The following is a 14,183-nucleotide window of genomic DNA, read 5'->3' as shown; positions in this document are numbered from 1 at the left end:
ATGCCGTGCTGTGGTGTAATGGTAATTGGTATCATGTACAATATTAGTTTATTATGTATATAACGCTGCTCTTGAAACCAAGACCGCTGGTGGTCGAAAGCTTTTGCTATTGACATTTCGAAGAAAACAAACTATTACAATACCCAAGCATTTTCATAATGTCAGGCTTAACACAGAGGGTGTATTAAATGTAACACTAAAACGCAATACACTTGTACATGAGTTAATTATTTTATATTATTTGTTTTTTTTTTTTTTTTAATAGAAGTTTACAACATGATATTATAAAATATAATAATATAGCCTATATACACAAAAAAAAATTCACAAATTAAAACAAATTAGGACAACAACAATAATTTTTTATTAAGTTACAATAATAATAATATGTTATAACATTGTTATATAGAGGGTTTTGGTATGAAGCACCGTTTTTAATGCTATGAATTATATCCATTAACTATCATATTTATAAATATATAGTTATTAATAAAACTAGAGACAAGCAAAAGACAACATAACTCATATAATAGTAATTGTGTGCAGTCCTTAAACCTTTGTCGTTAAATAAAAAATATAATATTATGACAACACATAATTTTCATTACAGTAACAATTTATGATTGCCCACAATTGATAGTATTATTATTACTATTATACATATAATATATTCATATATTCTATAATGTGATCATTCTACTGAGTGATCGTTAAAACTAGTGTGAAATGTGAATTGATAAAACATTATTTTTAGTTGCGATTTATGTAAAATATTATTTAATAGATAGCGAAAAAAAATTAAATACACTATTATTACAATTTTTTTGTTTCTTTTAAAACTATTTGTTCAAACACAATGGTTAAAAAATGTTATTAAGCAATTTTCATTACAACATAAAAAAATTCGCTCTCCCACCGAGTCAAACATTTTTGTCATTACGTTTTGTACAACAATAAATAATAATAGAGAAAAGTAGATGACGATGGGAATAATGTTTTGATTGATTTCTACGCTTACTGCAACAATTGATTACCGAATCTACGCAAACATAATGACTTAATACTTAACAATAGTATTAAGTATTAAAATAATTATAATACAAATAACTCGAACAGGTACCTAATATAATAATAACAATACCTACTAGCAGTTTATCAATGGACAATACTAAAACACGTTAACTACTTACGAATATTATGAATTTTTAATACTTTTATAATATTATTATACACTAATAACGATAACAAAAAAAAACTTAATTTCGTTATAAAAACGCAAATTATTAAATGTTTTTATAAATAAACAAAGCGCCGGCAAACACGCATATGTGTTGTATTTTATTTACGGTCGTGTTTGTCGTCGCTCTTTACGATTATAGACTTAACAAAAAAAAAACATTCAACAAACAGACGCTAATATTATATAATATATTATATTAAATAATGTTAAAAACGGTTAAGGTGAAACACGACACAAACATTGTAATAACGGTAACGGAACCAACGCAACGGTGGTGCTCGTGGGCGTAAAAATATTAATATAAGACACTTTAGTGCTACTCGGCTACACAATTTTGGGAGAGGGCACAGACAGAATGTGTCTAAGACAGGCTTACGACCATCCGCCGGTCAATTTGTGGAACAACTCCTCGTTGAGCGTCTGGTTCACTTCTTTGGATCGCATCGACAAGAATATGTAACCGCCTATGAACTCGTGTATAACTTTGCAGTCGGCTGACTGGCACGCGAATATTATGTTGCCCTCTTCGAACTGCACCATCATATGTTTCACTTCCCAGTTGATATTCCACGCCTGCGAGAGAAAATATTAAAACATATTAAAAATTGGCACCATTGACTTAACACGTCCGAATCGATTTTCTGTACACCCAAGGCCTACTATCTGTAATGCTAAACTGGAATGGATCGAAGCGAAATTGTGAAAAACTGTGGACGGGCACGTAGTGAGAGAAAGAACTGGTTATGCTAGGGCCTCCTCGAGATTTTTCAGAATTATTTCCAACCCTTCATTGATGATTCATTACAGCAGTAATAAAACTCCAATCTTTGAGGTTGTGTACATGGGCACAACTAGGAAGGACTTTAGCACTCCCAGACTCAAAACTAGCACCCCCAAAATTCAAACCCCAGTCCTTGATTTATACACATAACATTTTAATAATGTACATACTCTGTGCAAATTTTGTATTTTAGAATATTTTTGTTTTCAAATATATTATTTTTTATCTAATGGTTTGAAGATAAGAACTATATTTAGTCTGATAAAGATAATTTTAGCACCCTCTTAATGTATGTCTAGTTGCGCCTATGGTTATGTATAGTTAACCTATTACTTTTTTCAATTTTTACTCTCTCTAAATTTGATTTAAAAATTTGAAATTTTATATAATGTTCAAACGTGTTTTATACATAGTAGGAATAAGTTATCAAAAAAGTACCCTAACCGGTCATAAGTAAACTTTATGACGAATTCAAATCTGTTTTCAGATTACTTATCGGATCACTGGTTCAGCCTGTGCGATGGAACAAAAAATGTATGTTATACTAACTAAAATGGTTTTTACTCATAGACAAAATAATTTAAATTAAAAATAATACCATTAAGCTTATACAAAATAACAATTGCAAATTAATTGACACGATCGAAATTTATTAAAACCACCATTTCCTTAAATATTGCCTATACAAAACTCCTTAAAAACCAACCGCATGCAATCCCCTTAAGAATCTGTTGAATGATACAATGACCGATGACGCGCAAGTATTGGCCACCGTTTTAGCCTAAAATCATTTATGATATTCACGTACCTTCATGGTGTTGTACCTCCATGTTTTTATATGATCACCGGTAGATATGTCCATGCGCATGAGTCGGTTGTATGCAATCCCCAGCAACTCTTCCTTCTTATGTCCCATGAACTTAACAACAAACAACGAGATGCCATACTCGGGTAACGACTGCCACGCCTTGATGTAGTTCATCTTGGCTTCCATCAGAGTCAGGTCCTTTACGTTGGAGTGGGCTTCCAAAATTCGCTGGGCGAACTGCAAATCCATAAACGGTTTTGTAAATACGGCTGAGAAAGTGTAAGACCGTCGAAGGCAACACTTACTTTTCCCTTCAGCTTTCTGCTGTACCTGTGGGGCACATAGTCTTCAGTGTTGATATCCAAAGAGGACGGACTGATAACTGGTGACTGAATGACTGACGGATGTTGCATCTCCAAGAAGGCTTTGATGGATTTAACTTCAGACTCGTAAGTGCTGTCTGACAGCGAACGCCCTTTGGCCGCCAGCCTACAAGCGGCCATCCACTTGGCGTATTGTTCCTCCTGCGACCATAAACAGTTTTAGCCATAGGATTTAAGTTAATTTAATTACTTTTGATTAATGTTAACTTACGCTTTCGCATCTGATGCACATTTCGGTCATGCCGTCTGAGCTTGGCACTTCCAGTTTGATGCCGAACTTATTTTGGGAAATGTTAACGTCAGGCGTGACTTCGCATCCCTTCAAGCTGACACTGTGCACTGGTGGAGCGCCGATCCGAGCATCTTCAGCTGATTTGTACATCCTCAGATGAAGATCGCGGCATGTAAACCAATACCGTTTGAAAGCTCTAAGAGTGAATTTCTTGGGTCTGCACAAAAGAAATAATATTAACAATAATTATTAATAATTATATATTTATATCCTTTACGTATTTAAGTTACGTTTATTTAACCTGAGTTGAACATAAAACGCGTTACTTTTGAGGACACAAACATTTTGCATTGGAAATTGTGAATAGGTATAGTTTTGGCAGTTATGTAAGAAAAATAATATAGAACTGAGAGAATGCAAAGTTGAAAAAATGATTTCTTTAATTTTAAAAATTGTAAAGTTAAGAAAGAAAGATTATAAATACTTAATTTTTTATGCAAGTCGACAAAATTATGCATACGCTATCAAAAACATGTCTAGGTATAGAACTAATTGTAAGTCGATATAAATAATCTGTGGCGTTTGGACAAAATAACTAGTTTTAGGCCCAGTTTTCGATAGTAGACGTTGAACGTTTTCCCTACTTCAACGTGAATTTCGAACAAGCCATCTAGTTGTCACATATATTTGAGTTTTAATCAGACTTCGTCAATAGTAAATAATGAGATTAAAAACTAACAAATTAGACTAGTTTAAACATAAAGTATTTTTTCATTTTTCCCAATGACCGACCAAAAATATATTGCTAAATACATACACATATATCGTATGATAGATTCGGTCTACTTAAAAATATTTTACTGTAGTATAGCTGACTATATTAATACAATTTATAACATACTATATACAATTAAAAAAAATATATATTAATAGTTTCGGGGATATTTTTTCTTGCGATTTTAAAAAAACGACAAAACATTTTTTCATGACAAAAAGTCGTGTTACATGTTGCGTGTTCAACCGGTTTTAGGGATTTACTTACTTTAAAAATCTCAAGTAATCCGACAGTTCAGGTGCATAGTTCAAATTATTGATACTCGTGGGTGGTTGGAATCCTTCTAAGGTAATCTGTAGATCCGATAACGCGGCGTCTATATCGTCCTCGCCGCCAACGGGTTCCATTAAAGGTTGAGGTAAGCCGGCTTTCAAATTGATTTGTAACTACATAACATGCACAAAATAATCAGATTGAATATTGTATAATTAATAGTATAGTTATATTAGATAAACTTCTCGAGCTATACTAAGTTAGTACGTTCCTCGAAAAACAGTTTTAAATAGCTTAAAATGATGGCTTGTTGAAACAAAGCTCTCACCTGTAACGCAGCAAACATGAGCGCTTCCTCTTCTGTGCAATCTATTTCTCCGCTGAGCAAAGACCATTTGGCTTGTTCATATATCTGATTGATCCGCACCAAATCTAATCTGGGATTCAAATCGTAAAACGAATAGAATTTGAATCGCAACTTCAACGTATCGTATTCCCTGATGCCTTGTTCCATTATCGACAATGAAGAATCCAACCACCTATTAGTAAATAAATAAAACATTTTTATTTGGTTTAACTTTCCAAAGTTATAATTTAAAAACATATTTAATAAAATTATTTATTCTTGAAGCACTTGCCAAATTTATTTCTCAGGATTTATTTTTAGCCTCGACGGTATTGGTTTTACAAATATGTGTTTTTTTTTATTTATCTTAGAGAAGAATAATTGTATTACCATTTTATTACTTCTTATTTATTCATATTTTAGCTTCGATATAGAGGATCTAAGATGGTGTTTTAAAGTGATGCTTATATTTTTTGTGCTTATACCCACGGTAAATTTTTAACCGCTAAACCGATTTCTTTATACAGCAACTTTATAGATCAGAAATCGTAACTGAAAGGTAACTTTTTAGACTAAAAATGTAAAAAAGTTCACTTCTTCGCTTTCGAAATCGAGAAAAACACCCAAATAAATTTTTTTTTAACGCTATACATTTTTTTAAAATAATCGAATTAGTTCCATTCATATGCATTATTCTTTAAACAACGTACTATCAAAAAACGTTAAAAAATAAAATAAAATAAGGGGTGAACACTTTTCCTTTATTTCTTTTTTTCGACCGAGCTTTCAGGATTTAAGTTCTAAAAATTAAACTGGAGGTAGTTCTAGAGTGAGCTATAACGTATACGATTTACTAAAAAATGTGTAGTCCAACTTTTTTTTATTAAGGAAATACTAAGAAAATGGGGGATTATTACACCTTGGTCGCACTGAACTTATAGGTTGCTATATGTGAGTTGAACATTAGCCGACAAGTATCTGAAAAATATTTTCAGTATTTTATTACTATACATTTTACAACTCCATATAACTTCTTGAAAACTTGCAAGACATCAGACGGTTCAAACGACTGAAGACATTTGTCTTAGTCTTATTAGATTAACAAAGGGGCTACTTCACTGGAAGTAAAACCCATGGATGTTTTGTATGTATATAATTACTCCGAATCTACATCGGTTTACTCCTTTTGATATATATATTTATAAAGATTATTAATAGTTCCAATAAAAATTTCCTTGGGTGATGAAAAAAAGTATAATACTGTTTACGATAATTGGGTAATAACATCAATTGATTATTATAGACAGACAATCAACCCTTATAGTATCCACTCTATACTAAAGATACAATTTTATAGAATAATGCTTTTTATTTATCAATATTTGTATTTCCACCATATACAAATTCGCATCGAAACGTTTATTTGAAAATGCTTTTAGTTATAAAAATTTCTGTAGTTCTGTGAGCTCCCTTCCCCCAAATACTCTGTTCCCACTATGTCCCAACCCATCAAGAATGGTTTTTTTTAACGGCTTCTTTCTGAGATATTGGGAAAAAAGCATGCGGCTGTCAGTTTTTTTAATGTACTTACGCTACATTCATTCTGGCTTTCTCCACCAATGACTTGGGTCGCAAAACTTTGTTCCGTGTATCATTGTTCGGTGTCGGACTGTTTGCCAGTGACGTGTCTAGCGATCCGTTTAACAACTCTAATGAAGTCACATTGCCGTTCATCTCGGTCTTGCTGTAACCTTTCTTCCATGTGCCGTTTTGCTGCACAGAACAAAACAACAAGAGTAAACATAAAGGAAAAAAAATACTACAAAGATTCTTTAGACTCCTATATATATAAAAACTATACTTATACTCATATAAGGTCTTATATAAAATGTACTCACCGACACAGGCGAACTGACTGGAGTCGAATGGTGTTTCAATGGAGCGCAGATAAACGGCGAAGAAGACATGTCCAGACTGCCTGTAGAACCCGAAGGACTGTGACTGTTGACAATAAACGAATTGGTGTCGGCAGACGGAGTTTGACCACCAGAACCATTGTAATGCATTTCTTTCATGTTGTGCTTCAGGTGTTGAGCTTCCAACGGTTTACAAAGCGAAAGTTCTTCCGGATGTCTGATGTCTAAACAACAAAAAACATAAACGTTACGTATTTTGCATTCAGTTGAGGTATTCTAATAATGAACTCATCCAAGGATAAAAAAAATAATAGGTATACACAACGCAGCTAGTAGAAAGGAGTGGAATTTATTTCTAACGAAAATCAACATTTAAAGCTATTAAAATTCAAAAAACTGTTGTGGATAAGATTTAAAAACTTTCAAAATTTGGTAATCGACACTTTAACAGGTTATAGGACCAATATCTCATTTAGAGAAAAATATTGCTTCCAAAGGAATTTATAATCACATCATTTAAATAATTTACAGTCAATATGTGTGGTCAATATAAAAATAAAAAACAAGAAAAACATCTGTATAGGTTGGCTAATCCTCCTGACGTTCCTATTGCGCTTATTAGTAAATACTGAAAAACTATTCTCCTGTGGGAGTAATGCGATACTTGGTTTTTTGTTATTAATAATTTATTCAAAACGCGTTTAAAGGATTTAAAAGATCCGAACTTCAATGTTCGTACTCGATAAATATATTATTGATTGTAGAAACTGTTAATGAGATTCAGTTGCATGAACTTTTCACATTATAATCTGTATTTTATCCAATTCCGTTGACCTACGAATAATAAAAAACCAGGTAAATAATATTCGAAATCGCGTATCATGATCATGCCGGCATACTGTTATTATGGACATAATAAGAAATGCGACGGCCGTTAGCGTATCCGGCGCCCACGCGCCAATTCTTAGTCACTATAATGTACCGAACACTTACTGAGTTCTTTGCACAACTGTATGACAGCGTTGAAAGTCTTGATAGAGAAGTCTACTCGCATGTCGATGTAACGGAGGTCCGGCAACTGGATTCGGGCGGTCTTGTGCATTCTGGTAAATTGCAATTTAGCATCGGCCTGCACTCCGTATTGATCCAACGTCGACCGAGTTCTGGTCAGCCAAGAATTGCGAGTAGGCCACCAAAGCGCGTGGTCCGACCAATCCATGGCGATATCTGAAATAACAAAAATATTAAAATTCGAATTGTGGTCAAGTACACTGCCCAGCACACTAATATGTGACATAATATGCATGCACCGTTTTAGAGATTCCCCTCAAACCGTCTGTACCCCCATAGACTTGAAAGACCAAGATTTTTGGATTTGTGCACGTTGGAAAACTTACACTTTGCACATCGAGACGAATCGTTGTGGTGTCATTCGATAAATCGGTTAGGAGTCTCAATAATTGTACATAGTCACAATTGCGCTACAATGGGATATGAGCGACAGGGAGAGGATGCCGCAAATTATGTTTTTATACCTTCTTAATCTCTGAAATACTGGTTCTATTTACACACGTTTTTTAAACTTTTAGATATTACTTAACCCCTTATCATTTCTCAGCAAACCTATATTGCCGTTTTCGAAATTTTATTGTTTTTCCAATCATATATTTCTACTTCCCGCACAGTCTAAACCATGTCGAAATAAATACGAGTGCGTGTTGTCCTTGTTTATGGTACAAGGCGATTTTAATTAGACTGGTGTCATAATAATAATGTCAAATAGACCACTGTCGTCGCCAACGCCGATTAGCAACAATTATAAAGAATTTCATATTTTTGCTAATCATTGTAAGAGGCCCGAAGTAATTTTATTGGCTTGCTCTCTTCTTCTATCTATATCTCTCTTCACAGTTCACTCAATTGCCACACCGTATAATGAGTTTTAAAAAATACACGAGCGGGACATGAAACGTTTAAGCCGAGAGAAAAGTATAAGCCAGACAATATAATTTTATTGTTTGATAAAGAACCGACCGAACCAACCAAATGTAAATGGTTTCTCAACACAGATGGACTACAATATTACGGAAGGGAAATATAATAGTACATAAACTGTAATACCGTATCAGTAGTGATAAAATTGTATATTTGTATAAGCCTACACGGCGATTTGACGAAAAAAAAATGACTAGTAAAAATGGAATTTGAAATGTTTCCGGTTCTCAATAATTGTACAAATTACAAAACTAAATAAGCCTAATGTATTCATGGTAGGCGTACTATGGACGGAACTTGCTGTTTTTTTTTTGTGTACTTATCACGGCGTTAGTCTTAAACGCATTCTCGTACTATAATTACTAATAATATTATAACTGTAGGAAAACTTTCTTAGAACAGCAAAATTATATTAAATATTGGGTGAGCATTCCTTGGTTTTACTTTTTCATAAATAAGGCACTTATAATATGGTTCCAGTATAGCTTGACCCGCAAAAGTTTAAGTTAAGTTTCGTTACATTAAACTTTTTAGAATAACATAATATTTCAAAAGCAAACTCACCCAAACTTTAAAATAAAATCTATCCACTAAATGGGAAAAATTGTTTTTTTTTTTAGAATTGGCATTTAATAAATAATGAAATTTAAAAATATATAATTGGTTTTTTCCTGATATAATGGATTTGTAGGTTAAGCTTTCCTGGCTCAATGTGCTTCATATTATGGGGACAAAGAGTGAAATTACATTAGATGGGTCGTTAAATCTCCTTCGAGCAATAATAATAATTTCAATCGTTATGCACTCCGTTTGAAAACCGTTGGACTGTATGATCTATATATGGTCGCGGCGGTGGACCGTCCATGTATATATTATGTCATTAATATTATTTTGTTGCCGTCATCGCCGCCATTGTATATTATATAGGCTCTGGAGCGGTATACATTCCTCAGGCGAATTCTTTTTTAAATAATAAGATAATAGAAATTACCCATAAATATTATAACGCAGGCAGCAACGCGGTTTAAGTACACGAAGGCGCATGATACAACACAAAATGGTGGCAAAAACAATACCAGTTATGGACCGGGTACAATTATTGTTGAATACATTTTTTACCTTATACGGCATTGTGGACCATGGTTTCGGTATTAATGTTTTCTGTCAGGAAAATATCTTACAACAAAAAAAAAATCACGTGCGTCAGCCAGTCATTGCACCATGACTGGACACTGAAGCCGTAATCTATTTTGCATGGTAGTCAATGTAAGATTTGTGCTTCGTATTACTCATAATTTCATTTACAATTTACATAACACCTGGTACATAATAAAAGGTTACTGAAGTTAGCTAAACTCTAGATTTTAGGTATCTCATCAAGACCTACGAGATGCTGGTTGATCAAAGAATCGGCTGTAGTCAAGGATTGATTTAAACAAAATCTAAGCGCTGTTTAGGACAAAATCAAAAATCGGCATCTCAACGTTGCGACATGCAAGAGAAGATCATAACATATGAATACAGATTAGACGGCGCATCACACACCTGGTGACATGGTCAAATTCGATTTCTAGATAATAAATATTGTATGATTTTTTTTGGCCACCATAAGAGCGGCTAGTATCGGTACACTGAAGGATGAACGGTCTTCCGGGCGCACCATATGTTTTATACATATCCTTACCATTAATAACAATATAACGCCAGTGGTATGCGCACAAAAAAATATCTTTAGTCGGGCAAGGTTATGACGCGCTTGTATGTGTGTGTGTATGTGTATAGCAGTTTGTGTAGCAACGCTTATAAAAATTTACACACACATGGTCGTGCGATCGTCGGCATAACCGTTTTACCGTAAGCAAACGCCATTTATGGAAACTAAATTCTCCAAGCCCGGTTGTACCTACTATATCCGACAACGGGCGATCACAACGACAACAACGGTGGCAGCCACTAGATAGGACACAGCCTACAGGAGTATACGACCAACGCAGGGGACTGACTTTCTCCGTACGTTGTTGGCTTCTAGAGTCTTCTCCTCGGCCACGTGCTCACACAATCCATTAGCGAAATAAACCGTGAACACAATGATGAATAATGATATTATTTGCATTAGCCAAGAGGTACGACGCAAATATCGACTTGTTTATTATTCGTGTACTCGGGTTACATTCAGACGGTGTGCGACTCAAGTAACGATGTAACTAGCTTCGAAATTTTGCCGACGTTCGACCTTTGGGACGATTTTTTACGAGGTCGCGACAAGTTTCTTGTAATCGTCCAATGTGTGTTTGTGTGCAATGCGTGAGAGAGCAGTTCTGAGTAATCGGCCAATGAGAAAGCTGGATGTAGACCGACCTTATATGGGAGTCAATCCGACTTAGATTTTCGCGTTGGCCTTGCCGACGACGGCTACTGCGATGCCGAGTATCTGTTTTATTTGTTTTATCTATTTATGAAATCGTTGTTATTATATTATGACTGTTTAGGGGGAGAAGTATATTATACTCTCGTTTGATTGTAGAAAAAAAAATTGCTCGTTTGGTCTTTGCCGAACCGTTTTTCCCTTCTCATCCAGCGGCCACACTTCTCCTAATACCGACCATATAAACTTCTAGCATCCATACAAACGTTATATGCAGTATCTTTTTTATATAGATGTCGTCATCTGTCGTGGGGTGAACGCTGTTGCAAATGCAAAAAAAGCTCGGCGGTGCTACCGCGCTTTAATACTAAAACATTACGCGCACAAGGGGAGGAGGACGAGTCATTTGTGTGCAAATATACGTCGAAACCAATCGGGACGGAAATGTAAATGCAATTATTCGGGGTAAAATTTGCAATACTCAACAAACGTGACGGTTAGGCGATTGTGTGGGGACTTTAACGAGGGAAAGTAATAACATGCGCTAGAGTCCAAATTTGTGGGGTGTACGCACAACGACAAGAGAGAATATTGACAAAAGCGATAGGACATACATGGTATCGGATATAGGGTACAGCCAATGAACTATACATATATATATATATATATATATATATATATATATAAATATATATTTGACGTGTATTGCTCGCACACAAAATTTACAGCTGACATGGCGAGAAAATCCTGTGCGAAACAGATATTATGAAAATCAAAATAAATTACTTATAAACACACGACTCTTTGACGGTAGGGTTGACAGCAAGTGCACAAAGAACCTGACAAATAGCATAATATATTATTGTTTTGTACCGAACCGTTATTAAAACACTGTATTGTGATCTAATGGTTTTGATTCGACAAGTTCCGTCAGAAGAAACGAGTATAATAACTTTGGCGAGGGGTTAAATCGTACCTAGGAGAAACCCGTTTGGAACGATTATAATACATTATTATTATCCTTTACCCGAGTCCTTAAGCGGTTCCGACGATAAAATATTGTATGGCCGTTAACGAATTCTTAATGTACCTCTATAGAAATACAATAGTTCCAGAATAAGACGCACAATGAAATTTTGACTACCTAGACCGATATTTGTATTTAATAATACACGTTTACAATAGGCAATCAAAGCGAACATTGTGCGGCGAGGGGACATTGACGACGGACGGCATCGAAGAAATTGGTAGAATTGTTTACAGTAGTTGCAATAGTGATTTTTTGAAACAAGTCAATCGTGTCGCTACGATCGATGTAACCTAACCGATTTGGCAACCCGTCGGTATTTTCGCCCGGGACACAAAGTCGGAAGTACTTAGACCGTACTTCGTTTTATGTATTTGCCTTTGATTTTTTTGGGATTCTATCCCGGTGGTCTTGGCGCACGGTTCTTACAATTATTTGTAGGAGACCGGGAACGACGGAATTTGTTTGTCTCTTTATATGGTAAATTACGGCCGCCGGCCAGGCAAGTACGGGACCGTCGTTCTGCTCACTCCGTGCATAACATTATATTATAAACATTACTATTATTATTATTTCTATTATGTACATTGTATATGGCGTTTCACTATCGGCCGGCCAAACAAACGGTTTCCCACGAAAAGGTCAGACACCCGCGGGGCTATCTGTGCGGGCTTATCGACTTGTGATCACAGTATTCCGAATTTGGGCTAAGTCTATTATTTACCTGTCCCGGACTATGCGCTTTTCCTTCGAAAGCCGCCGGACGCGGGACCACATCGTCTTGGGAATCATAGTCATTTCGTATGCAAAGCAGCAGCAGTGCTTATGGCGGCGGTGCGGTTCACACAAAAATAACCGCGAACGTGATTTGCCAGAATTTTTTTTTTTTGGGGCGGATAATAATGTAAAAAACGCGCATGGAGCATTTTAGTTATAATATTATTGTGCGTGACCCGAGACGTTGACTGAATAAATACTTTATTTTTAGCGGTAAATCCGTTGCCAAAAAAACCTAAACCAACTAGATTGGTCGTTTTTCATACGATACCACCGGAAACACTCTTTCGAATTGCCTTCACATACACGCCTAATTGATTTGCAAATAATTTAGAAATACAGACCTCAGTTTAAAATAACAAAGCACTTAAAATGCCATCCGGCCTTCCGGTGGAAGACAATCGGTTGTGCGGTTCACGTATTAGAAATGACAAAGTACTCGACGGCATTGAAAAAATTATTGCGTAGAACGTTGAAAAATTAGATTAGATAATCTTAATAAAATTATTCAGGTCGTAAGCCGTTTACGGTTTAAGGGACTTTTGTTTTGTTAGTGAGACGCTAATTACTTCTTGATAAAAAATATAAAATTTATCTTTGGGCTTAATGTAACGGTGCGCCGACGTTTGATAGCGTCAGAGAAGTATAATAATACAAGCCATTAGAAGATAAAAAAAAAATAAATAAACAACCGCAGTAACAATAAATCATAAATTAATGGAATAATACGTTTCAAATCTCATCTTATTGGACGAATCGGATGGGTACAAAACGATTTTTGATGAGATTCTTTCTTGTTATTATAATGATTTATTTTGTCGGTCCGAGCCGGGTAAACGGTGCACCGCGTGTTTAGTGTAGTCCACACATAGCTCATCGTTTTTTAAGAGAGAGAGAGAGAGAGATGACCACAGTTGTTTTTTTTGTTCGCCTAATGACATTTACCGAGGCAGTGCGGTAAAAATAATAACATAACGCAATCAGCTAAACTTCATGACCAATATGGAATTGGTGAACAAAAATACCTACTATATATTCTGACACGTCGAAGGAGACATTAATAAATTATAAAACTATATTCAACACAGTACCGGTGCAAAGTATATTTTACAGAGTTATTCGTTTATCGCGCTTACCGCATTGCGGCATTATTATGCTCGATCGAGAGTCAAGATTCTATTGTTTACCGAAAAAATGCGTTTTTTGTTACCCTCGGGCACCGCGGAGCAGACCCGTGTACCTCGTATACTACATAAGAAGTATAG

At 35.2% G+C, this 14,183-nt stretch overlaps 1 protein-coding gene across 2 annotated transcripts in view; it reads right to left on the bottom strand.

The window, feature by feature from the left end:
* Positions 1-240: 240 nt before the first annotated feature.
* The window catches only part of LOC126844486 (unc-112-related protein-like), a 65,422-nt gene continuing 51,479 nt past the window's right edge, over positions 241-14,183 (bottom strand). For both annotated transcript variants that reach the window (XM_050582727.1, XM_050582728.1), the window contains exons 2-10: positions 7,748-7,981; positions 6,737-6,978; positions 6,430-6,611; positions 4,821-5,031; positions 4,487-4,665; positions 3,424-3,661; positions 3,135-3,353; positions 2,830-3,066; positions 241-1,813 (exon numbers count right to left, since the gene is read on the bottom strand). In XM_050582727.1, the coding sequence (XP_050438684.1) occupies positions 1,613-1,813; positions 2,830-3,066; positions 3,135-3,353; positions 3,424-3,661; positions 4,487-4,665; positions 4,821-5,031; positions 6,430-6,611; positions 6,737-6,978; positions 7,748-7,981 (1,943 nt within the window). In that variant the 3' untranslated portion in view covers positions 241-1,612. The remainder of the gene's footprint in view (positions 1,814-2,829; positions 3,067-3,134; positions 3,354-3,423; positions 3,662-4,486; positions 4,666-4,820; positions 5,032-6,429; positions 6,612-6,736; positions 6,979-7,747; positions 7,982-14,183) is intronic.

The sequence above is a fragment of the Adelges cooleyi genome, unplaced genomic scaffold, assembly GCF_023614345.1.
Source record: "Adelges cooleyi isolate 19-005CV unplaced genomic scaffold, UGA_ACOO_1.1 ACOO_flye_CR_arks_rails_tigmint_CR_PRNA_651, whole genome shotgun sequence".
NCBI classification, from domain to species: domain Eukaryota; kingdom Metazoa; phylum Arthropoda; class Insecta; order Hemiptera; family Adelgidae; genus Adelges; species Adelges cooleyi.
This window is presented reverse-complemented; position numbering and strand designations above follow the sequence as displayed.